General features: G+C 44.9%; 1 protein-coding gene across 2 annotated transcripts in view; it reads left to right on the top strand.

Moving 5' to 3' along the window:
• The window catches only part of LOC134324442 (activin receptor type-1-like), a 51,474-nt gene that overhangs the window by 12,336 nt on the left and 12,058 nt on the right, over positions 1 to 27,080 (top strand). For both annotated transcript variants that reach the window (XM_063006291.1, XM_063006292.1), the window contains exons 2-5: positions 16,409 to 16,482; positions 18,812 to 19,072; positions 20,477 to 20,740; positions 21,776 to 22,039. In XM_063006291.1, coding sequence (XP_062862361.1) covers positions 16,416 to 16,482; positions 18,812 to 19,072; positions 20,477 to 20,740; positions 21,776 to 22,039 — 856 coding nt within the window. In that variant the 5' untranslated portion in view covers positions 16,409 to 16,415. The remainder of the gene's footprint in view (positions 1 to 16,408; positions 16,483 to 18,811; positions 19,073 to 20,476; positions 20,741 to 21,775; positions 22,040 to 27,080) is intronic.

Genomic DNA, 27,080 nt, shown 5'->3' with positions numbered 1-27,080 from the left:
CCCAGTCAGGCCATGTCATTAACCAGTAGTGATATTCTGTAAACAACCAAGTGATAGATAGACAACGACTTCACCGCTACATTGTTCCATGTTTTGTCTAGCCAATACTTCTATCGTAAATTAACATGTTCTCCCACAAATTTCAACAGTGATGTTGGGCGGCTCTTTGGGAGGGCACGCTTGTCAGTGCGCTCTCAGTGCTGGTCCCAAGCTCGGATAGAAATAGGAGGGTTGCGCCAGGAAGGGCATCTGGCATACAAAACTGTGCCTGCTCTGGTTGTAGAACAGATCTGCTGTGGTGACTCTTAAATCAGAGATGGGGAGTGGAGTCTGCGAGTCGACTCGGACTCGTTTCAAATGACTCAGACTCGACTCATGACTCGCAAAAAAATTTCCCTAGCGTCAGCATGTGTTAACATTAGTTACGTGTGACAATTTATAAATATATAATGGGTAAATGTTCCAGCCAGCTTCCGGCATATTGATGAAGCGTCACTCCCTACTCCCTACACAGTTTGAAGTTCACTTCATTCGAACATTTTTGTTACCTTTGGATTGGAATCTCACATAAAATGGTGGAACACCCACGTAGTGCACTTCACAGGAACAACTGGTGTGAATGGAGGCTCCTACAGAATCGGCACTAATGGTTGAAAGAGCGCTTTCTCAACCAATCAGAGCTTCTGATTGTAATTGTTAGTAAGAAATGCTGTTATTTGCATTTATTCAGTTTGCGTCACACAGATGACGCGGTAATGAAACGCTTGATCGGCTTTCTAACGAGTTCGTGTTTTACTTCACGACCGGGAAAAGTTTGGAGGTTTTTAATTATAAGCACATTTACAAAATAACGGATTCTATTCCTTATGGGACACACGCTTATAAATGTAATAGCATCTGGAAGAACAGAAGCTAAGGTAAGCAGCGGTTATGATATTTTTGCTGTGTTTTGGATTTTGGCCGCTGTGCCGTGATTTATCGAGCACGAGTGAAAACAAAACGTATCAGTTGAAGCTTTTAACTGGAACCTTCTTGTTACCGAATTACATTCATTTGCACAATGATGAGGAAAGTAAAGGCACAAAGTAAAACGGCTAAATACACTCGCTAATCTTACAGATTATTGGTTTATTTCTATGCTACATTTCCAATATATGTTTTGTGTAGATTATATTGACTCGTGACTTGACTCGGACTCTAGCCTTAAGACTCGTGACTTGACTCGGACTCTAGCCTTAAGACTCGTGACTTGACTCGGACTCTAGCCTTAAGACTCGTGACTTGACTCGGACTCTAGCCTTAAGACTCGTGACGTGACTCTGACTCTAGCCTTAAGACTCGTGACGTGACTCTGACTCTAGCCTTAAGACTCGTGACGTGACTCGGACTCTAGCCTTAAGACTCGTGACTTGACTCGGACTCTAGCCTTAAGACTCGTGACTTGACTCTGACTCTAGCCTTAAGACTCGTGACGTGACTCGGACTCTAGCCTTAAGACTCGTGACGTGACTCTGACTCTAGCCTTAAGACTCGTGACGTGACTCGGACTCTAGCCTAAAGACTCGTGACTTGACCCGGACTCGTATTTTGTGACTTGTGAACATGAAGGTCCAGCATAGCGTGTTGGGCATTAAAACGATCTCATTAAGGAAGAACAGTTTAATGCTCATACACGTAGATTTAGGAAGAAGGAAACTACAAACTGAAATGTTTATTTTTTGCTGTCTGTTGTGCCAGGCCTTACAGACACATCAGAGAAGCAGAATCGCTTCATTTAGTTTCACCTCGGTATCAGAGCTTCGGTCTGAATGCGGTACTTTCGACCTTCGTCCGAACTTTAATCCATATTTCCGTAACCGGAACCTTTCAGCCGGTCGTGGATGGTGTCTAATATACATCAGACTTTTAGTCGTTAGCACGTCTGAGGTGGACATCGGATCCGGCGTAGATATTTTTACCCGTGTTGTGTAACGTGATCGGCTTATTTCACCGGACCGAGCAGGGAAGTAAGTGGAGACGTGTGCAGGGAGAAATTACGTACGTAGTTCCCAGCAGTGCTGATACGTCGGGCTCGGGAAAGAGAGCGCCGGGGTTCTGATGTTCGGGATGTGTTCGGGGCACGCGTGGTATAAAGAGATGTCCGTTTATAGTGTAGCAGCCCAGTCAGACCTCGTCATTACCCACTAACGATATGTGTACAGTGACACAAACTTTAATAATGTGTTGATTTCATGTAATTCTGTATTTGAACAGATCTGTGATCACTGGATTTATGATCAGTATAAACGACTTCACCACTCCAGGTCTAGTCGGATTTAGAAATCGTCTAGCCGCGTGTTTGAGCTGTTTCCTAGCACTGCAGAAGTATTTTGTTAGACAAACATGTTTACATTGGAATTCTAGTTGTATAAAACCTTTTCTTAGCCATTTAACAAATTTGAGGTAAATAGAATAGAATAAAACACCTTTATTTGTCATATATAGCTCATATATTCTTTGGGGGCAGTTGTAGCCTAGTGGTCAAAGTACTGGACTAGTATTCCAAAGGTTGCTGGTTCAAGCCCCACCACTGCCAGGCTGCCACTGTTGGGCCCTTGAGCAAGGCCCTCAACCCTCACTTGCTTAGATAAAATACTGTCACAGTACTATAAGTCGCTTTGGATAAAAGCGTCTCCTAAATGCTAAACGAAGATGTACATGTAATAATACAACTTGGGCTTCTGATGTTGGGAAGTTCCGTACCAGCGAGCGCTCGTCCTGCTGTTCGGGATGTATCCGGGGCACACATGGTGTAAAAAGATCTTTGATAAAGTTTGTGGAGTGTCGTGTGTGTGTGTGTGTGTGTGTGTGTGTGTGTGTGTGTGTGTGTGTGTGTGTATATGGGTCATGACGTACCGCAGTCGATTGTGTTTACCGTGCACATTTGTTTTAGCCAGGACAGACAGACAGGAAAGGGTGTGTGTGTGTGCTGAAGATCCCAGCCGGAGATAACACACACACACACACACACACTGCAGGTTCTTTTGGAGTTCGGACAGACACGTAGGCTCAGGAGGAAGAGATGATGGAAGGACAGGAGGAGCATCGTGCCAAATACTCCCTCAGACGTCAACCGTCAAGCGAAGCGTGATTAATAAGACTGATCCGTGTTCCGTTTTTCCTCATGTGATGATGGTTTTGACTTCTGTGATGCCTCTGGGTCCCGAACGGCATTTAGCCAGACGACATAAAATGCTCAGTTTTTTTATTTATCCCTCAATTTTCCTCCTAACATTGTCGTATCCAGTCACCTGATCCTAAATCTCCTCTTCTGGACTGCTGCAGACCTCAGAACCTGACCGAGGAGGGTCGCAACTGTTGCACGCCCCCTCCGACATGTGTGTAGTGCACTAGACGGGTTAATATAGAGAACCGTGTACCGAAGTACCGTTTCTGCACACATACTTCTATAATAGAGAACCGTATCGCGCACGGAGAGTCACGTACGAGAGCCGATCAGCCAGCAGAGGTCGTAATTGCAGCTGCTATGATGACTGACACTAGGGGCAAGCCGTAGCCTAGTGGTTATAGGACCGTTGTGGCCTGGTTTAAGCCCCACCACTGCCAGGTTGCCACTGTTGGGCCCTTGAACAAGGCCCTTAACCCTCAATTGCTTAGATAGTATGCTATCACAGTACTGTAAGTCGCTTTGGATAAAGGCGTCGGCTAAATGCTGATAATGAAAATGAAATGGTTAGGGTACGGAAGTAGTAATCAGAAAGTCGCTGGTTCAAGCCCCACCACTGCCAGGTTGCTGCTGTTGGGCCCTTGGACAAGGCCCTTAACCCTCAGTTGCTCAGACTGTATACTGTAAGTCACTTTGGATAAAGGCGTCTGCTAAATGCTGAGAATGTAAATTTAACACGCAGCCACGTCGTGTATCTGTGTAGGCGCCTGGCCGGTTGATGGCAGAGCTGAGCGTATTTTACTGCCGTGCCACCTCATGTTCAGCCACCTGTAAACTTTCTACAAGCAGTGGTAGCTCAGTGGTTTAGGTACTGGACTAGCAATCAGAAGGTTGCTGGTTTAAGCTCCACTACTGCCACTGTTGGACTGGTCGGTTATCATTATCAATGCCAGCTTGGTGTGGCAGCTTTTTAAGACACTTGAGTGTAAAATATGTCCATTCCGGAGTGACCGATGGCTGAACCATCTCCCTTTCTCCAACTCTCTCACAGTGAAGACCCATCTTTAGCTTTTTATTATTTGCTCAGAGGATATTTGCTCATTCCTCAGTAAGCTAACACCAGCGCCTCGGTCCCTGGGATTATGTGTGGACGGGATGTTAAATTCACAGCCATGGTGACCGGAGATCAGGCCGACCGGTCCTCAGCCTTCACACGGTCGTAAAGCACGGGCTGTGATTGTTTTCGGCTCGCTCTGGCAAAACTGCAAGTGTGTCCACATGAATTAATCAAGTCCCGAGCCGCCCATGACTGACCAGATGAGATCTGGGACTCGGATGCGGCGTTTAATTACCGGAGACGGAGGTGAAGCTGATGCGCTGTTCATGGTTTATACACAAAATAGAGTCGAGACTCGGGCCCGGCAATATGCTGTTGTTTTTGTTAAAGCCTGCTCGGCAGTGATTAATCCAGCACACTACAGTCTGTTCTTTGTTTTGTAATACATGATCTGGTCCAGTCCGGTACTGATGATGCTTTTATTTCCATTTCCATTTTCTGCATTTAGTGGACGTTTTTATCCAAAGCGACTTACAGTACTGTGACAGTATACTGTCTAAGCATTTGAGGGTTAAGGGCCTTGCTTAGGGGCCCAACAATGGCAACCTGGCAAGTGGTGGGGCTTGAACCAGCGACCTTCTGATTACTACTTTGGTACCCTAACCATTTCATTTACATTGTCTGCATTTAGTGGATGTTTTTATCCAAACCTTTCGATTACTAGTCCAGTATCTGCTAGGCTACAACTTCAGTGTTTATTTGCCTCTTCAATTCACAGACACATTTTATTTAATAATAGAATTTAATGTTTCCATAAACGGAGAACCGTCTTGTCATATTGTCTCAATATTTGCAGCCCTAACAGCCTCCACTCTTCTGATAAAGTTTACTGCAGGATCTTAAGGTGTCTGTGAGATCAGACAGGCTACTTTTGGACAGGTACAGATCTTCTAATACGTTTTAACATCGGGTCCTGACACCGTTTCTAGAGAGGATCATCCAGCGATTTCGGTACTAATTACAAACTGGACGCTGTTTTCCCCGGAGGATTTTATCTTTCTCCTCTCTCTGATTAAGTAATGATTCATTTTCTCAGGTTGTATTAAAGGATATGTAGAGACAGACGGGTCAGTTGTGACGCAGCAGTGCTGGTATGCTATGACGCACCTAGAGTTCTGTAGCAGATCTTTGTTTTGAAGTGTGTGGAGACTTTTTGGTTTGTTGTGCCCGCAGGCCGGTCTGGAATCAGATCCGAGTCAGAGCCTTGTATTATTACATTCTGATGAGGTGCTCTCAGAGTTTGTCCTGAATCTCTGTGGTTTGCTTGTTTCCACTATTTATTGACCTCTAACTCTAATGAACTCTGTTATCCTCCAGGCCATCCATAGAGGACAGAGGTCCTGTCGAGTCTGGTTCCTATTGATGTTTCGTTCCTTGTAATATTTGGGGAGTCGTGCTTGCTTGTCAGGGGTTTTTGGTCCTGGAATCTGTAAATCTGCTGTCAGAGAATGTCCACCGTAAAAAAAAACACTAAACAAATATGACTTGACTTGACTTTGGGTTGGTCCCAAATAGGATTAAAGTAAAAGCAACCAAGACTTAGTGGAGAAAAAGTGGTGTAGGAGGATGAAGTTTTTAAATACCGTGTCCACTCACTGTCCACTCTATTAGACACTCCTACCTAGTTGGTCCACCTTGAAGACGTAAAGTCAGAGACGATCGCTCATCTATTGCTGCTGTTTGAGTCGGTCATCTTCTAGACCTTCATCAGTGGTCACAGGACGTTTGGATATTGGCTGGATATTTTTGGTTGGTGGACTATTCTCAGTCCAGCAGTGACAGTGAGGTGTTTAAAAACTCCAGCAGCACTGCTGTGTCTGATCCACTCATACCAGCACAACACACTAACACTGAGCAATAATACCTGCTCTGTGGGGGTCCTGACCATTTGAAGAACAGCATGAAAGGGGGCTAACAAAGCATGCAGAGAAACAGATGGACTACAGTCAGTTATTGTAGAACTACAAAGTGCTTCTATTTGGTAAGTGGAGCTGATAAAATGGACAGTGAGTGTAGAAACAAGGAGGTGGTTTACCGCTGCACCACCCAGGCTTGAGTAACATTAAATTACTTTTCTAGATATACAAAACGTGTTTTTAAACACATAGAATAGTTCAAATCTATAAATTGTAAGTTTTATATAATATGGGGCTTTTAAAAATTTATTAGAATGATTGTGTTTATATATTAGTGATTTTTCTGTGTTTGGCAGCACTGGTTAGAACTTTCTGAGCTACTAGATTGAAGAATTTAGCAGCAGCAGGGTATAGGATGCTACAGTGACGCTCTGTTCTTTAATTATCTGATTAATTCCTGTGCAATACTTAAAAATATCTACCTAGCTTTGCTCCGGTTAGAGAAATGAAGTTATCGTCTGAGCTAAATATGTAAGTCCTGCAGTATCCGTGGGTCTGAGTTTAAGTGTGTAGAATTCATGAGTTTCAGAGAGACAATAGCACGGCTGATGGGTGGGTGTGGGTACTCTGGTACATCTGAAAACTATTTAAAGCCGCAGTCGACGAGTCTAAGCCCGTAAGTTAGAGAGAATGAAGAGCATTAGCATTTGATTACATTCCTCTTGATGTGTGAATGTTTTATGCAGGCCGTGCATTGAGGAGAATCAACACTGGTACGACTCTATACATCTCAGTCCCGAAGATAACCCGGGGTTGTTTCTTTCTGCCCCACATTTGCACCCAAAAACAGCTAGCCAACACGATTAAGTCCTTGTTTTTGCAGTTAGCTTGTGGTATCGGCGCTTCTCTCACATCAGACGCTCTCATGTTGACGTTTTTTTTTCCCTCCATCAGTTCATGTTTGCCGAATGTTGATAAACTCGGTCTCGTCCCTAAACGGCGTCCCACATGGTGCTGACACGTTGGGCTCGCCAGAACGAATAAAGATGAAGTAAACGAGCGGTGAATCATCAGGAGATGAGATGATGACTCCCATCTTACCAGCGTCTTGTTTGTTTCCTGCTTTTTCAGACCATATCAAATATAATTTAATATAATAATACCCGGCTCATTTTAGCAGCCAAACCTTAAAATCTATTACTGACAGAAATGAGGTTCTTCCTAAGTCTAACAATCATAATTTGCATTTGCATGAGTCGTTTTTCCATGTTAGTGATCCTGAAATAGCCAAAAAACCATAAAATATAATTTATATATATATTTACGTCTGTCTCATAATGGCGTAAACAAATGAGCATTTCTAGTGTGATCAGTCACATTTGAACATTTGTGACTCGGGATGTAAAACTCACCATTATTTATTTATTAGGATTTTTATGTCACACTTTGGTTACATTCATGACAGGAGCGGTAGTAACTGGTTACACAAGATTCATCAGTTCACAAGGTTATATCGAACACAGTCATGGACAATTTTGTATATCCAGTTCACTTGTACGTCTTTAGACTGTGGGAGGAAACCCACGCAGACATGGGGAAAACATGCAAACTCCACACAGAATGGACCCGGACCGCCTCACCTGGGGATCGAACCGAGGACCTTCTTGCTGTGAGGCGACAGTGCTACCCACCGAGCCACCGGGTAGCACCGTGCCATACGCTTGTTGGGAAACAAGATTAAATGGGGCGTAATAGGTTTTGAACTTTTGAATTAGATAATTAAGATTTTTTGGGTGGCCCAAGTACCTTATGTGTAGGGCCCTACTTAATATACACTACATTGCCAAAAGTATTCACACACCCATCCAAATAATTGAATTCAGGTGTTCCAATCACTTCCATGGCCACAGGTGTATAAAACCGAGCACCTCGGCTCTCAGGAGCTCAGTGAATTCCAGCGTGGTACCGTGATGCCACCTGTGCATCAAGTCCAGTCGTTAAATTTCCTCACTACTAAATATTCCACAGTCGACTGTCAGTGCTATTATAACAAAGTGGAAGCGATTGGGAACGACAGCAACTCAGCCACCAAGTGGTAGCCATGTAAAATGACAGGGCGGGTCAGCGGATGCTGAGGCACATAGTGCGCAGAGGTCACCAACTTTCTGCAGAGTCGACCACTACAGACCTCCAAACTTCATGTGGCCTTCAGATGAGCTCAGAAACAGTGTGTAGAGCTTCATGGAATGGGTTTCCATGGCCGAACAGCTGCATCCAAGCCTTACATCACCAAGCGCAATGAATGCAAAGCGTCGGATGCAGTGGTGTAAAGCACGCCGCCACTGGACTCTAGAGCTCAGTTACCCGAGTCATGCTTTTATCTGCTTTACACTTAGACATCTTGGACGTTTTGACTAAGCGATTACTAACTGAATTGCCGTAGGATTGCTAGGATGCCTCATAGCACAGATTAGCCAGTACACGTGAGGCACTTGAACGCTACACGAATGAAAAACGTTAAATCGCTAAACACCAGCTATACAGGCTCATTTCACGTACTGTGACACGATTTTCACGGCCGTGAATTAAGCAGGGCCTCGGTTATATGTAACTTCAGAAATATCTTTGAAGCCGTCGTCTTATCTCGGCTCCCTCTGACTCGAGTGCAGCATCTTCTTTCTGTAGCGCACCAGAGCTCATGTTCTTTTCTGAAGCGCCGCCGTTTGATCTTGCCACTCGTCTCGTGATCCTCCCGTGGGCCGCCTGGCTGCGAGAGGCCGATATCAGATCCCGGATAAGGAACAGCCGGGGAACGAGGCCGCCCGACCCCGACGGCCCGAGAAAACGAAGGATGAATATAGAGGAAATAGAAAAACGGACAGGAAGGTGAAGGGAGTGACGGAGGAAGATGAAGGTACGAATGAAAATAGAGAAGCGCTTGACAGAATGATGATGTATAGAAGGAAAGATTAGACAAGTGAGGCAGTATAGAGATGAAATATGAGAAACAATAACGGTTAGATATGGGTAGTTGTAGCCTAGTGATTAAAGTACTGGACTAGTAATCAAAAGCTCACTGGTTCAAACCCCACCACTGCCAGATTGTCACTGTTGGGCCCTTAAGAAAGGCCCTTAACCCTCAATTGCTCAGACTGTATAATGTCACAGTACTGTAAGCTGCTTTGGATAAAAGCGTCTGCTAAATACCATAAATGTAAATGTAGATAAAGCTCCCAGCAGGTGAATATCAGTCGTACCTGTGGTTGGGTATCGTTTGTATTTTAGTTTTGATTCCAAAATGTGGTAAATAAATAAAATAAAAGGGTAAATGTTTAGATGCCAGAATATCTTTATTCTTTTAAGTGTTAACTAAACAGTCATGAAGTAAACAGACTACCACCTTATGTAAAAGTGTGGACACCCTGTTTTTTAAGTTCTATGTTATTTCAATTCTCTGAGTCACGTGTGTCAAACTCAAGGCTCGCCACGTCATTTTATGTGGCCCGCGAGAGCTTAAAAGACGTACGATTGTCTGAAAATACTGTAAAATCCTACATAAACTGCATCTTCCACAATGCATGCCCATTTTATGACCCGCAAAGTAACCGCATCGCGCCACTAGATGGCAGATTTTCCACATGAGCGTTTAACTGAGGCGGTTTTCCAACAAGTGATGCTGAGAAATATTTACAAATAATCCCAAAATGTACAAGAAGAGAAAATTGAAGCAGAAGGAGGAAATTTAATGAAAGATACGTCTCTTGTGTTATGAGGCGTGTCTGTGGTAAAGGAGAACAATATAAATGTAGATATGCATTATAAATATACAGAATAAATTAGACATTTTGCCTCCAAGAAAAACAATAAATTGTCCAAGACTTAAAAGGCGACTGCAGTCACAGCAGGATACGTTACAATCGGCTCTTTGAGGGCCACCATAATGCAGATGTGGCCCTCGGTGAAAATGAGTTTGACACCCCTGCTCTAAGTGAACAAATTTAACCCCCCGCAACAGCGTACAGACTAAAATACAGTTATTTTATGCTAATAAACGTACCCTGTTTTTTGAACACTCACTTTATGTCCATTTGCTTTTATGAAAGACCCACATTAGTAGCTGTTTCTGCTAATGGAAAGAAAACCTAAGAGGATTTTGGCTTTTATGCAAAAGGCTGAAAGTGAAAATTGTATTCAGCGTACCCCCGCCCCCATTGGCCTTCGAAAGTTGGTTTGATGAAAGACCCACATTAGTGGCTGTTTGTTCTAACCGAGGGTAACCCAAAGTATGTGTTTGTATTTATAGAGTCTTTATAGAGATACAAATTACTTCTACTTTATATGAACTATAGAATCAGATCATTCCTGCTGTTGTGTTTTTTTAGGTTTAATGTTTTATTTAGTTTGATTTGATGATTTAGTTTGGGAATTATTATTAATTGCTTTTTTCGATTTACATCATTTCAGCTCACAGAGGGTTTCATAGAAATGTTCTACTTTTGGATAGCTGTGGGTGTTTGTGGTCCTATTTATTTGCTCTAAATAGAATAAATAAATAAAATGAATGAAATGTAATCTTTGTAAAAGCCAGAGGTAATCTATCTAGCTACCCGCCCATCCATCCACCCAAGCCACCTGCCCACCCATCGATCTACACACCCACCCATCCATCCATCCATCCATTCATCCATCCATCCACCCATCCACCCATCCATCCATTCATCCATCCACCCATCCATCCATTCATCCATCCACCCATCCATCCACCCATCCATCCATTCATCCATCCATCCATTGATCTACACACCCACCCATCCATCGATCTACTCACCCATCCATCCATTCATCCATCCACCCATTCATCCATCCATCCACCCATCCATCCACCCATCCATCCATTCATCCATCCATCCATTGATCTACACACCCACCCACCCATCGATCTACTCACCCATCCATCCATTCATCCATCCACCCATCCATCCACCCATCCATCCATTCATCCATCCATCCATTGATCTACACACCCACCCATCCATCGATCTACTCACCCATCCATCCATTCATCCATCCATCCATCCACCCATCCATCCACCCATCCATCCATTCATCCATCCATCCATTGATCTACACACCCACCCATCCATCGATCTACTCACCCATCCATCCACCCATCCATCCATCCATCCATCCATCCATCCACCCATCCATCCATTCATCCATCCATCGATCTACTCACCCATCCATCCATTCATCCATCCATCCATTCATCCATCCATCGATCTACTCACCCATCCATCCATTCATCCATCCATCCATCCACCCATCCATCCATTCATCCATCCATTGATCTACTCACCCATCCATCCATTCATCCATCCATCCATCCATTCATCCATCCATCCACCCATCCATCCATCCATCCATTCATCCATCCATTGATCTACACACCCATCCATCCACCCATCTACCTACCTACCTATTTACCTGTCTATCTGCCTACCTACCTGTCTATCTATCGATCCATCCGTCCATCCATCTATCTGTCCACCCATCCATCCATCCATCCATCCATCTACCTACCTACCTGTCTGTCTACCTATCTATCTATCCACCGACCCATCCGTCCATCCATCCATCCATCCATCTACCTACCTACCTGTCTATCTATCCATCCATCAACCCACCTACCTACCTACCTACCTACCTACCTACCTACCTACCTACCTACCTACCTACCTACCTACCTATCCATCTGCCCGCCCGCCCGCCCCTCCCTCCCTCCCTCCCTCCCGCCCGCCCCTCCCTCCCTCCCTCCCTCCCTCCCTCCCTCCCTCCCTCCATCCATCCATCTATCAGTCATTAGGTTTGGGTTCAGTTTCACGTGTGTGATTTATCTGTTAAAGGGTGTTAAAAGTGCCGGACTGCTTGTACATTCTTCAGATCTCAAAATCTGCTCACATATTTATAACAGAAATGATCAGATTCCAACCTGCAGCCGGTCGTTTTCACGACCCGCATTAGAACTCAGTGTGTGTGAGCTAAAATCTTACAGAACTTTCTGATCCCGGCTTGTTTCTGCCCGACTGAACAATCTGTATTCATTCAGATGATAAATAATGTATAATCTAAAGGTACAAAGTACAGCAGATTACATGTGCCCAATATATTATAGATAATACAGAATAATCCTCAAATTCCTCAATACTATAAGACTGGAAGTGTATATATAATACAAGACCAATAAAGTCCTGCTGGACTATCAAACCAAACTAAACAAAAACAATCCAAAACCCAGTGAGATTGAGATTCAGACAGCTCTAGCTCAGACGTGCTTCTCTCCTCGTGTCATGTTTCTGTAATCTAAGTTCAGTCTGAGCCAGGATGTGGGGAAATTCATTCCTGTAGTGGCTGCAATTAGCCAAAATGAAGCCACCTGTCTCATGTTAGTACGGTTTTAAAGGAAGGAGGCGGAAACGCAGCGCTAACACTCACTTTCAGTGGTGGGGGGACTATTGGGACAAACTAAATTAGGACAAAATAGGGTGGACTGTGCTCGTCATCATGAACGTCCCACATCTTCAGTCCCACTAATCCCTATGAATTTTCTTCTTAAATTCTTATACATAAGGCCCTACATAATTCATCATTTTCATTCATGTAGCGTTCAAAGTGTCTCACGTTTACTGGCTAATTTGCACTATGAGGTGTCCTAGCAATCCTACGGCAATTCAGTTAGCAATCGCTATTTATTAAAGCATGAATACGTTAATATAAAACTATGTTCTAATGGGACACTGGTCAGTAATCTATTTACCGCCAGTTTAAATAAACCGTTTTATTACTGAGGTACAAATTAAAGTCAGATACGACGTTTTATCCTGGGTCAGTCGGTCCAGAGGAATCCAGGTCACTGCACTGCTCCCCACAGTTCCTGGTATAATTGAGCCGAATCCCCAGCCGTATTGCTCTTCCTAATTGAGAGCACAATGCCCCGTTTTCCTCGCCCGCATCTATTTCTGTGAATTCCCGCGCTGCACCCGGTCTACCCTACTGCCCCCTGTTTCACCCTGTTTACCCCCTCGGTTTGCCCCCAACTCCTGCTGCTAGGAGCAGCTCTTTATGCCCGTGTGTGTGTGTGTGTGTGTGTGTGTGAGTGTGTGTGTTTGTGGCCTAATTAAAAGAGCATGAAATTCAGGTCCAGTCTGAACGTCCAGTCTGAAAATTTTTTTATGTCCGGGAGCAAACAGACAGTGACTAAAACACACACACACACACACACACACACACACACACACACACGCTGGCTAATGTTAAGTGATTTGTGTGGAATAAACCGATCACCAGGGAGCTGTTAGACGCTCGCATTTCATCACGAACCAAGAACGGCGATGATGAAGGAGCATTTTAATCGTCCTTTTATTCAGTCAGATAGTGCTGGGCGGTACGATGGTGCATTCAGAGGAGAGAGGGACGACCGTCTGGCTCCGAAATGCGTCTGTGATTCCGCACTCATCTGTCCTGCTGTGCACCGACCCCTCTCCACTCCTCCTCCTCTTCCTCCTCCTCCTCCTCGCACGTCTGGCTTCCCCTGTCGTTCTGCCAGGCAGCCTACCCTCCTCCGTCTTCCTCCCTCTCTTTTTTCGGTCTCTCTCTGTGACCAATAGGAGCGCGCCAGTTCTCCCACTGCGTGCCACTCGGCGCCTTGTTGCCAGGACAACTCAGAAGCATGAGACCCACTTCGGTTCGATTTCGGTCGGCCGCGTGCCCAGTCGGGGACGAGCTCGTACCCCGCGGAGACCGAGCCCCCCGCGGTGGGGTCGTCACCTCGTCTAAATAACACGTTAATCAGAACAGGGCCGGGAGACTTCGGCGTGTAATATCTGGAGCTCTGGATCACGTCTCTGGGATTTATGATGGATATCGGTAATGCACAGTGACCAGGAGTCAGCGAGAGCTTAATTGTCCCTGATTTCAGGTTAAAAGGAGGGTTAAATGTACCTCAGGTATACAGGATGGGTGGTTAGCGCTTTCCTCCAGGGTTGTTCCGCTTCTAGATGATTGTAAACACAGTCATGTGAACACTGAGTCATTTGAACACTGAGTCATGTGAACACTGAGTCGTTTGAACACCGAGTCGTATGAACACTGAGTCGTATGATCGCTGAGTCGCATGAATGCTGAGTCGTATGAACACTGAGTCGCTTCAGCATTAAGTTGTATCAGTACACGGAGTCGTATGAGCACTGAATCATATCAACGCTGAGTCGCATGAATGCTGAGTCGTATGAACACTGAGTTGTGGGGACACTAAGTTGTAAAAACAATGAGTCATATGAACACGGAGTCAAATAACCACTGAGTTGTGAGAACAATGAGTCGTATCAACATTGAGTCGTATGAACACTGAGTCGCATGAACGCTGAGTCGCATGAACGCTGAGTCGTATAAAGACCGAGTCGCATGAACCCCGAGTCGCATGAACACTGAGTCGCATGAACACCGAGTCGCATGAACGCTGAGTCGTATAAACACAGAGTTGCATGAACACTGAGTCGTATAAACACAGAGTTGCATGAACACTGAGTCGTATAAACACAGAGTTGCATGAACACTGAGTCGCATGAACAACGGGTCGTATTAAAACTGAATTGGTGGGTGAACACTGAGTTGTATGAACACTATGTGATTTAAGAGTGTATGAATACTGAGTCGCATGAACACTGAGTCGCATGAACACCGAGTCGCATGAACGCTGAGTCGTATAAACACAGAGTCGCATGAACGCTGAGTCGTATAAACACAGAGTTGCATGAACACTGAGTCGTATAAACACAGAGTTGCATGAACACTGAGTCGCATGAACAACGGGTCGTATTAAAACTGAATTGGTGGGTGAACACTGAGTTGTATGAACACTATGTGATTTAAGAGTGTATGAATACTGAGTCGCATGAACACTGAGTCGCATGAACACCGAGTCGCATGAACGCTGAGTCGTATAAACACAGAGTCGCATGAACGCTGAGTCGTATAAACACAGAGTTGCATGAACACTGAGTCGTATAAACACAGAGTTGCATGAACACTGAGTCGCATGAACAACGGGTCGTATTAAAACTGAATTGGTGGGTGAACACTGAGTTGTATGAACACTATGTGATTTAAGAGTGTATGAATACTGAGTCGTATGAACACTGAGACGTATGAACTCTTAAGTCATATGAACACCGAGTCGCATCAACACCGAGTCATATCAACCCGAGTCGGGTGGACACTTAGTTCTTTGAACACTGAGTCGTGTTTATTAACGGTGAGTCATATCAACACTGAGTCATGTAAACACGGAGTTGTGTGAACGCCGAGTCGTGTGAACACTGAGTCATTTAAACACTGAGTCATATGAACACTGAGTCGTTGAACAATAAGTCGTATCAACACTGAGTTGGGTGAACACTGAGTCGTGTAAGCAATGAGTCATATGAACACTGAGTCATTTAAACACTGAGTCATATGAACAATGAGTCGTATAAACACTGAGATGTATGAATCCTGGGTTGCTTAGAAGTCCAGCAGTGACATTTTGTCTGTGGTGGGACTTGAACCAGGAACCTTCTGATCACTACTCTAGTACCATAACCACTAATCTACCGCTGAGCTTAAACAGTTCTTATGTGATCTTAATCTTAAATAAGGACACACAGGGTAGTTGGTAGGCTAGTGATTAAGGTACTGGACTAGTAATCGAAAGGTCGCTGGTTCAAGCCCCACCACTGCCAGGCTGCTGTTGGGCCCTTGAGGAAGGTCCTTAACCCTCAATTGCTTAGACAATATACTGTCACAGTACTGTAACTCACATCTCCACATCCTCACATCCACACATCCTCACATCTCCACATCTCCACATCTCCAGGTTTTTGGAGAGGAGTCCTGACCCCATTTACTCACTAATCCCATGTTCCCATCTCTCTGTCTGCCCACCTCTTCCTCCGACTTTCTTTTCCTCACCGTCTCTCCTCCTCTTCCCCTCTGTTGTCTGTACCGCGTCTCACTTTTTCCGGCGAGCAGTAGGAGGCTGTCATCTTCTCGATGTGCGAGTTGGTGGTTTCTGCAACTACGCAGTTTTCTCGCTCGCTCCAACTCAGAAACGACGCTGGTCGGGATTTTAAAGCCGCGCTGGGCGACACCGGACGTTTCTGATGAATTAAAATTCGATCTGGAGTTTTTTTCAGCTGCGTTTTCTTCATGATGTGTGTTACTGTGTGTCGGTAGGTCTGCGATGGACGATGGCATCATGATCCTGCTCCTCATGGTGTTGATGGTTGTACCAGCTGCCAGCGTGGAAGGTAAGACTCTCGTACAGCTACTCATGATGCTAGTCTTCTAATTATGTGAAGAGTCATTCAGACTGTGGGGAAGTGAGGAAGAGGAAGTTGGCATCCTCACTGTTTAAGGCCACGTTTGCCTGTGATGTTCACACATTTTGTCCATGATTGTTACCGCATTCCAAACACAAAACGAAATACACCTAAATGATTAAATCAGTGGCATTCTGATCCTACTGTGGTTTACAAGATGTAACGTAAAGCCTCCACGAAGGGACGTTCGGGTACAAGTTTACTTCGTGTTTGTGCCTGTTAAAATTTGTGTATTTAATTATTATTTAATTATTTTTCTTTGCAACCCAACTAAGCTACACAACATTGGGTGTGCTGGAGCCTATCCCAGCTTTTCAATGGGCGCAAGGCACACAGTAACACCCTGGACGGGGCGCCAGTCCATCGCAGGGCAGACACACACACACACCTACACACACCCATTCACCTATAGGACAATTCAGTGTCTCCAGTTAACCTGACTGCATGTTCTTGGACTGTGGGAGGAAACCGGAGCTCCCGGAGGAAACCCACGCAGACACGGGGAGAACATGCAAACTCCACACAGAAAGGACCCTGACCGCCCCGCCTGGGGATCGAACCCAGGACCTTCTTGCTGTGAGGCGACATTGCTACCCACCAAGCCACCGTGCCCCCCCCCCCCCCCCCCCCCCCCCATACTCAGTACAGCAAGTTATGATGTAACGATTACGCATTACCACATGTCTTTGTTTTTTATTTATTATAGTCGAATAAAACTGAGACATTATTGTTATTGACTAGAATTAAATAGACTGGAAATCTGGCCTCCAACATGAGCGCGAAATAAAACGTTTTTAGCATTTATGCTAACTTTGTAGACCATTAAAACATTTTCCAAACATGTCCCACTTTATACAATGTGTATTAATGAACGTTTTACTATGCTCAAGATGAACGTATGCCAAAACTAAAAGCATAAAGACTAAACGATAAAAATAAACACTATTTTTGCTATGACAGCATTTTATATTGTGTTATTATTATACCATATAATCACTTCAGTAGTAGTTATAATTATTATTACATTTAGAATATCTAAGTTAATCAGTTGTGTATGTATATGTGTAATAATACTATGTAAAATCAATAAAATAAATAAATGTAAAATAAATTAATCAAATAAAAAACTACGTTTTTGCACCCATCATTTTAGTAAGGTTAGCTTAGCTTAGCAACTTGGCTCAGGCAGGTTGCTAGCTGGGAGAGATTGTTACCAAACGTTCCATGTACACAACATTTTGTACACATAGAAATACACTAAACAGGCATAACATTATGACCACCTTCCTAATATTGTGTTGGTCCCCCTTTTGTTGCCAAAACAGCCCTGACCCGTCAAAGCATGGAGTCTGACACCTTTCTGTCAGAACCAGCATGAACTTCTTCAGCACTTTGAGCTACAGTAGCTCGTCTGTTGGGGGCGGTGGCTAAGTGGGTAGCACTGTGGGTAGCAAGTGAGGTGAACTGGAGATACTAAATTGTCCATGACTGTGTTTGATGTAACCTTGTGACCTGATGAATCTTGTGTAATGAGTAACTACCGTTCCTGTCATGAATGTAACCAAAGTGTAAAACATGACGTTAAAATCCTAATAAACAAACAAACAAAAGCTCGTCTGTTGGATCAGACCACACGGACCATCGATGAGCCTTGGCCGCCCATGACCCTGTCATCGGTTTACCACTTTTGATAGATACTGACCACTGCAGACCGGGAACAGCCCACAAGAGCTGCAGTTTTGGAGATGCTCTGACCCAGTCGTCTAGCCATCACAATTTGGCCCTTAAATCCTCACGCTCGCCCATTTTTCCTGCTTCTAACATCAACTCTGAGGATAAAATGTTCACTTGCTGTGTAATATACCCCCCCCCCCCACTAAGAGGTGCCGTAATGAAGAGATAATCAGTGTTATTCACTTCACCTGTCAGTGCTCATAATGTTATGTCTGGTGTGTCACCAGGCACACCAGCGTGTCAATTCTAATGTGACCCTGGCTGTTTAAAATACATATTATAGCCACATCTTTAATTTATTAGGACAAACACACATTAAAAAATACATGTTGTGTTTGATCTGCCTTCTTCCTCTCCCTCCTTCACTGTTATGCCTGTGTTGCTCGTGCCCTCTGTAGAAGAATTTGACTTTGCTAACTCTGCATCACAGTACTGCGTATAAAAGAGGTAGAAAATGATTCACCCTCTTCCCGTGTGTGTGTGTGTGTGTGTGTGTGTGTGTGTGTGTGTGTGTTGTGCACAGATAAAGCGGCGAATGTGACTGACATCGAGTGTGTGTGTGACGGGCAGTCATGCGGCGGCGCTGGGCGCTGCTTCGGCCGCCGGTGCTTCTCGGCTCTCTCCATCCAGAACGGGACGGCCCTGCGACAGAAGGGGTGCATTGTGGGTAGGGATGAAGAGGCGGTCCGGTGCGGAAGCTCTCTGCTGGAGTCGGGCATGGTGGTGCAGTGCTGCCAGGAGACGCTGTGCAACAGCAACGTTACTGTGAAGATGCCAGGCTCAGGTGATTCTACTAATGTGCAGTGAAGGTCGTTGGTACCTAGTTTGTTTCAGCCAGATCTGGTTAAACTAATCAGAAGTAGTTTACCTAAACCTGGTTAAACTAATCTACACCAGAATACTTATATAGGGATAAAGTAGGGTGGCACGGTGGCTCGGTGGGTAGCACTGTCAGTTCACAGCAAGAAGGTCCTGGGTTTGATCCTCAGGTAAGGCAGTCCGGGTCCTTTCTGTGTGAAATTTGCATGTTCTTCCCGTATCTGTGTGGGTTTCCTCCAGGAGCTCCGGTTTCCTCCCACAGTCCAAAGACGTGCAACTGAGGTGAACTGGAGATACACAATTGTCCATGACTGTTTTAGGCTGGTGTTGTAGACCAGCATGCCCAGATTGTGCTAAATGAATCCTGACCAGGCAGCCGGATGATCCGCTAGCACACCAGTGCCGAGATTCTGAGATTCTGGTTCGAATCTCGGCCCCGGTACCGGTCGGCTGGGCGCCCTCTAGCAGGCACAGTTGGCTAATGCCTGCAGTAGACAAAATTGGCCTCCAGTCTGCTGGGTGGGAAAGACTGGACTAAGGGGCGGGATTATTAATGCCTGTGCCTGTACGGGCGAATATGCACCTTCTTTGGACGCCGTTGGGTTAAATTGGGAGAAAAAGATAAAAAAGATACTTAAATATAAATCTTGACTAGTACCTCAACAATACTTTCCAAATACTTCAGGGTAAGGGGGGGGTGGGGTGGTGCTGGAGCCTACTGCAGTTTTTCAATGGGCGCAAGGCACACAGTAACACCCTGGACAGGGCGCCAGTCCATCGCAGGGCAGACACACACATAGACACACCCATTCACCTATAGGGCAATTCAGTGTCTCCAATTAACCTGACTGCATGTTTTTGGACTGTGGGAGGAAACCGGAGCTCCCGGAGGAAACCCACGCAGACACGGGGAGAACATGCAAACTCTGCACAGGAAGGACCCGGACCAGGACCTTCTTGCTGTGAGGCGACAGTGCTACCCACCGAGCCACCGTGTCACCCTATACCGAAACCAAGAGATACTGATCCTGTCTAGACTTATATAGAGCAAAACATCCAGAGTGGGACTAGAACTAATCTTCAAAGCATACCCAGAACAGGTTTAACCCCTTCCTGTCTTATGGCCAGGACCCTAAAATCGATGAAATGTTTCGGTCATAATGACTGGCCAGTTGGGGGAACTCCCTACATATTTATCCATAAGCCATTGCTGCTGGTTTATGGTGATCAATACTGATCAATAATTGAAAGTGTTTCCTCTCTGTAGCTGTTTATAGACGTAATAATAATTTACTGGGATTTCTGTGTGCAGGGTGTAAATTTAATGTATGGATAAAGGTTAACTGTGTTCCGTGTGTTTTCCCTGCAGACGTCGGTCCCGTGCCGGACTCCGTACAGCACGCGTGTGTATGTGAAGGACCGGAGTGTGCCAGCGGGGGGCGCTGTTCAGGAGATCTGTGTTATTCTTCGGTCACGGTGACGGACGGGAAGCTGCGGCACCGTAAAGGCTGTTACGCCGCCTCACAGAGGGGCGGGGCTAAATGTGACACGCCCACCTCACCTGATAGTATCGTCACGTGCTGTTCGGGTCACCTGTGTAATGCCAACATCACGGCGGACCCCCCCACCAAAGGTACAGAGGGTTTAAACGAGGGGCGTGTTAATTAGAGTAACGTCTGCTGCACAGTGAATGAAATGTTAGAACCACACCAGATTAATCCATTTTCTGTCTGTCTGTCTGTCTGTCTGTCTTTCTCTTTCTGTCTGTCTTTCTGTCTGTTTTTCTATTTGTCTGTCCATCTGTCTGTCTTTCTCTTTTCTGTCTCTCTTTCTGTCTGTTTTCTTTCTTTCTCTTTCTGTCTGTCTGTCTGTCTGTCTGTCTGTCTGTCTGTCTTACTGTCTGTCTGTCTTTCTTTCTCTTTTCTATCTGTCTTTCTGTCTGTTTTTCTATTTGTCTGTCCATCTGTCTTTCTCTTTTCTGTCTCTCTTTCTGTCTGTTGTCTTTCTTTCTCTTTCTGTCTGTCTGTCTGTCTTACTGTCTGTCTGTCTGTCTTTCTTTCTTTCTCTTTTCTATCTGTCTTTCTGTCTGTTTTTCTATTTGTCTGTCCATCTGTCTGTCTTTCTCTTTTCTGTCTCTCTTTCTGTCTGTTGTCTTTCTTTCTCTTTTCTGTCTGTCTGTCTCTTTCTTTTTTCTGTCTGTCTCTTTCTTTCTTTTTTCTGTCTGTCTCTTTGTCTTTCTTTTTCTTTCTTTCTCTTTTCTGTCTGTCTTTTTTTTCTCTTTTCTGTCTTTCTGTCTCTGTCTTTCTTTCTCTTTTCTGTCTGTCTTTCTTTCTTTCTATTTTCTGTCTGTTGGTCTGTCTGTCTGTCTTGTTCTTTCTGTCTCTTTTCTGTCTCTCTGACTTTTATTCTTTCTGTCTGTCTGTCCTTTCCATTCGTCTGTCTGTCTTTCTGTCTTTCTTTCTGTCTGTCCTTCTTTCCATTTTTCTGTCTGTCTTTCTTTCTTTCTGTCTGTCTGTCTGTCTGTCTGTCCTTCTTTCCATTTGTCTGTCTGTCTGCCTGTCTGTCTTTCATTCTCTCTTCTGTCTGTCTCTTTCTTTGTGTTTGTCTGTCTTTCTTTTATTCTTTTTTCTGTCTGTCTTTCTATCTTTCTATCTGTCTCTCCTCTCAGATGCAGAAGTGAAGCCGGTTCCCCGAGAGCACGAGTGTGTGTGCGAGGGTCGCTCGTGTGTGAGCGGTCAGCGGTGTACGGGTCAGCAGTGTTTCTCCTCTCTCACCGTGAGCGACGGGATGCTGGTTTATCAGAAGGGCTGCTTCACCGTGTACGAGCAGGGGCGCATGACCTGCAAAACTCCGCCCTCGCCCGACCAGATCGTGGAGTGCTGCCAGGCTCACCTGTGCAACATGAACCTGAGTGTGGCTCTGCCGGTGAGAGGTAAGGTACACACACACACACACACACACACACACACACACTTGCTAGTTTGTATCTGCACAAGGGCTCTTCTCGCTACGACGTGATCCCGGGCACTGGTCCCGGCGCCTGGGTGCAAGTCGGTGTGGTGGGGGGGCTGGTATCACAGAGAGCTTAGCGTGGCTCTCATTTTCTTTTCTATTGGCAGTATTTAGCAGATTATTTTATTCGAAGCAGCTTACAGAGGTGACTGAATACAGTTTGAGCAATTGAAGGTGAAGGGCTTTGCTTAAGAGGCCAACAGTGATTGAACCAGCAACCTTCTGATTGCTAGTCCAGTACAGTAACCACTGAGCTGGCAGGGGATAAGAAGCGGCTGCGAATTGGACACATGGGAGGGGTGTGTGGTGATTGGGCTCTCCTTAATCAAATTGGCGGTTGTGTGTGCAGTAGTGTAGTCCAATTGTCTTGCTTTTCTTTTTTCTGTCTGTCTGTTGGTCTTTCTTTCTCTCTTTCTGTTCGTCCGTCTGTCTTTCTGTCTGTCAGTCTCTCTGTCTGTCAGCCTGTTGGTCTGTTTTATGTTATTTCTTTCTTTTTTCTGTCTGTCTGTTAATCATTCTTTCTGTCTTTCTGCCTGTTTGTTGGTTTGTTTTTCTTTCTGTCTGTCTGCCTGTTTGTTGGCCTTTCTGTCCTTCTGGTCTGTGTGTCTGTCTTCCTGTCTTTCTTTCTGTCTGTCTTTCTGTCTCTCTTATTGTCTTGCTTTTCTTCTTTCTGTCTTTCTGCCTGTTTGTTGGTTTGTTTTTCTTTCTGTCTGTCTGCCTGTTTGTTGGTCTTAATGTCTTTCTCTCTGTCTTTCTGGTCTGTCTGTCTTCCTGTCTTTCTTTCTGTCTATGTCTGTCTGTCTTTCTGTCTCTCTTATTGTCTTGCTTTTCTTCGTTCTGTCTGTCTGTCTGCCTGTTTGTTGTTTTGTTTTTCTTTCTGTCTGTTGGTCTTTCTGTTCTTCTGTCTGCCTGTCTGTTTGTTTGTCTATTTGTTGGTCAATATTTCTTTCTTTCTGTCTGTCTGTCTTTTTGTCTTCAGTGTAGTGGGCACAGGGTGGGAATACACTAGGAAAGGATGCCAGTCCATCATAAGGCACCACACATTTACTTACCCATTGGCATTAGCGGTGAGTTCAGCTACTGGCAAGGTTTAAACCTGGATTTCTGGAGCTTGCTGGTGGTAAACCATCTATGTGACCATGACCAGTGCCAGCGCCACCTTAGTTCCCCTAATTGTCTGGTTAAAGCTTGGCGCTCACACACACTTGCGGTGCTGGTGCAGCAGGTGACCGAGTGGTGTTGGTACGAGTTCCTTACACAGTGAGTCCAGCAGTGGCTCAGCACAGCCTCACGTGCTGGAAGAACAGGTTTCTCTGCGGGTTTCTGTTCTTCGTCTTGACCTTTGAGACACTTGTGTGTCACAGTCGGGTTCGAGGAGGGCGGAAACGAGGACGTTTATCAGATCCGCTCGGGCTGATAAAATGCTTTCATGCTTTTACTCTGGTCTTTTCTCATGGAGGGATGAAAAGAGAAGGATGTGAATTATGTGTGAGGAATTATGATGGCTTGTTAAATTGCAGGCTTGTGGTGTGTGTCTGCGTGCCTGTCTGTGCATGCCATGCTCTCTGTGTGTGTGTGTGTGTGTGTGTGTGTGTGTGTGTGTGTGTGTGTGTGTGTGAGAGCTTGGATTCCTCTCCTGCGTGCCGTACGAGTCTTGAACGTGTGCGAGTATAAAATGGCATCTTTGTGTGGGGTGCAGATCTCCCTCCTGCGGTCTGGTTTGGGAGCGCGTGGGTGGATCTGCTGTGTGGAACCGTCGGCCGTGTGCTGCTCAGACCCAACATGAACCCTCTAGACTTAGTTCTGAACCGGCCAGCCTGAGTTTAGTCCCTCTGAACGTAGCACTGGCCTAGCTTCAGTTTAAATTGCTGTTACTCCTTAGCTAGTATGTGATGAGCTTCAGTTTGACCTGATAAACCCCTACATTTCCTTTATTTATTTAATGTTTTACTATAAAAGCCACCATGCATCTGTGATACGTTTATACTGAGTTTTAGCCAATCAGGTCTTTGGCTGAGCCTGAATTTAGTCCCTCAACAGGCGTGAGTTGATTTACTCTGAGCCCTTGATCACAGTAACTTCAATCCTGGACTAGACGACTAGACCCACTCCTATCATGTCTGTCTGTCTTCTGTCTTACTGTCTGTCTTTTTGTCTGTCTTTCTTTCTTATTGTCTTGCTTTTCTTCTTTCTGTCTGTCTGTTGGTCTTTCTTTCTGTCTTTCTGTTCTTCTGTCTGTCTGTCTGTCTGTCTGTCTGTCTGTCTGTTAGTCTGTCTGTCTGCCTGTTGGTCTGTTTTATGGTATTTCTTTCTTTTTTCTATGTCTGTCTGTTAATCTTTCTGTCTGTCTGTCTTTTTGTCTGTCTGTTAATCTTTCTGTCTTTTTTATTGTCTTGCTTTTCTTCTTTCTGTCTGTCTGCCTGTTTGTTGGTACATTGTTCTGTCTGTCTGTTGGTCTTTATTTCTTTCTTTCTGTTTTTCTGGTTTGTCTGTCTGTCTTTCTGTCTGTATGTCTGTCTGTCTGTCTGTTAATCTCTCTTTCTGTCTTACCGTCTCTCTTATTGTCTTGCTTTTCTTCTTTCTGTCTGTCTGCCTGTTTGCTGGTTTGTTTTTCTCTCTGTTGGTCTTTCTGTTCTTCTGTCTGTCTGTCTGTCTGTCTGTCTGTGTCTTTCTGTCTGTCTGTCTATTTGTCGGCTAGTATTTCTTTCTGTCTGTCTGTCTGTCTGTTGGTCTTTCTTATTTCTTTTTTTCCTTCCGTCTGTCTGTCTTTCTGTCTGTCTATTTGTCGGTCAGTCTTTCTTTCTGGATGTCTGTCTGTCTGTTTGTTGGTCTTTCTTTCTTTCTTCCTTCAGTTTGTCTGTCTCTGTCTGTCTGTCTTTCTTTCTTTCTTTCTGTCTATTTGTCTGTCTGTTTTTCTTTGTTTATTTGTCTGTCTTTCTGTTTGTCTGTCTTTGTCTTTCTTTCTGTCTGTATTTCTTTTTTTCCTATCTGTTTATCTGTCTATTTGTCTGTCTTTCCTTTTGTTTGTCTGTCTGTCTTTCTTTCTGTCGGTCTTTCTTTCTTGTTTACCCAGTAATGGGCGTTTGCGCTCCCTCAGCTCACATCAGTGAGTTTAAGTCTTTGCTCTGTTTGTCCGTTAGCCCACACGTTAGCCCACTGCATGTTTGTAGTTCTTCTCCACAGCGCTGTGGTTGTGTGTGTACGTGTGTGTGTGTGTGTGTGTGTGTGTGTATGTATACGTGTGCGTTCTCTGTTAGATTCTGTCTGGGTGGTCCGGGCAGGGTTTGGGTGCCGGTAAAGACTAAGCGTGGGCTTTAGCGAGCGTACCTAATTACTGCGGCCTCTCCCCGAGCAAAGCCCGGCCTGAACTGCAGCTCTTTTGTGTACGAGTGTTTGTGTGTGTGTGTGTGTGTGTGTGTGTGTGTGTGTGTGTATCCTCGGGCGTCGGCACACCTGGTTCGACCGAGTTAGAAAAGTCTCTTTGTGTTGGAAATGAATAGTCGAAATGAATGAACTCTTGAACCGAGTTAAACGGAGTTAATAGCTGCATCGGAACGCTCGCTCTGCTTCTTTCTCTTTAGATAATGAGACGATGGCAGCGAACGTTTAAAGGATTTTACACGACATTATAAAGCCCAGATCAAACGGTGTTAGTTTCTCATGCTAGTGATGGCACGTCTCTTTTATTTTCATCACACATGAAGATCTTGACAGGTTATCGTGACACACACACACACACACACACACACACAGAAAGAACCAAAACACGTAAACAAAACCGGGATAAATGTTAATTATAATATTAAATCCATACAGATACTTTTACTGCTGCTGTAATTCGATTCAACTTTGAACTGATGGGAACACTGACAGATCCTGACATTACTCAAAGCTAGAAGTGGAATAGAATAGAATTATATATGCTTTTTCATCACTATATCGGGGGGCATTTGAATACTGGGGGAGGGGTTCCCAAATATTTTGTGATAATGGCCTTAAATTAAAAAATTATTTATCTGTCTATTAACATCTATTAACGAAATCATAGGCCAGTCAAAGTGCCCATGTTAATTCCTGTCTGTCCACTGCCAAGAGCTCCTACAATGGAGACAGAGGCATCAGACCTGGACCTTGGCGCAATGGAAGAAGGTTCATTGGGCATGTGGGTACTTTAGGACGGCCCATCCTGAGATAGCAAAGTTCTGGTACCAGATATTGTGAGGTCCTTGTTTGCCAGCATATTAGGCGGGTGGTCCTAATGTTTTGGCTCATTTATATTTACATTTTTTAATCCAAAGTGACTTACAATTGTGACTGTATACATTGCAAGCCATTGAGGGTTAAAGGCCTTTGCTCAAGGGCCCAACAGTGGAAATCTGGCAGATGTGGGGCTTGAATCAGCGACCTTTTGACTTGTAGCACTGTCGCCTCACAGCAAGAAGGTCCTGGGTTCGATCCCCTTCTGTGAGTTTGCATGTTCTCCCCGTGTTTGTGTGGGTTTCCTCCGGGTGCTCCGGTTTCCTTCCACAGTCCAAAAACATGCAGCCAGTCTAATTGGAAACACTGAATCGTCCTATAGGTACCAGCCGCTAGGATGCATAAACCAGTGCATTGTAGTGCTGGTCCCAAGCCTGGATAAATAGGGAGGGTCGTGTCGGGAAGGGCATCCGGCATAAAAACTGTGCCAAATCAATAATGCGGATCACGATCCACCGGTGACCGCTAACGTGAGCAGCCGAGGAAATAGAGATTAGTTTACAAATAAAAAATCAATCAAATCAGTGTGGAACACTCGTTACAACCAAGAGAGAACCTACACATTTTCCACTGGATTCTTTGTTTTGTGATTGCTTGGAGTGTATAGGGCAGCATGGTGGCACAGCTGGTAGTGGGTGCCACACACCAGTGTTACTCATGGGCACCCTTGCCTTGAGTCACTGGCACTTCTTTTCATGCCCGTA

This window comes from Trichomycterus rosablanca, chromosome 12, assembly GCF_030014385.1.
Source record: "Trichomycterus rosablanca isolate fTriRos1 chromosome 12, fTriRos1.hap1, whole genome shotgun sequence".
Taxonomy (NCBI): Eukaryota; Metazoa; Chordata; class Actinopteri; order Siluriformes; family Trichomycteridae; genus Trichomycterus; species Trichomycterus rosablanca.
This window is presented reverse-complemented; position numbering and strand designations above follow the sequence as displayed.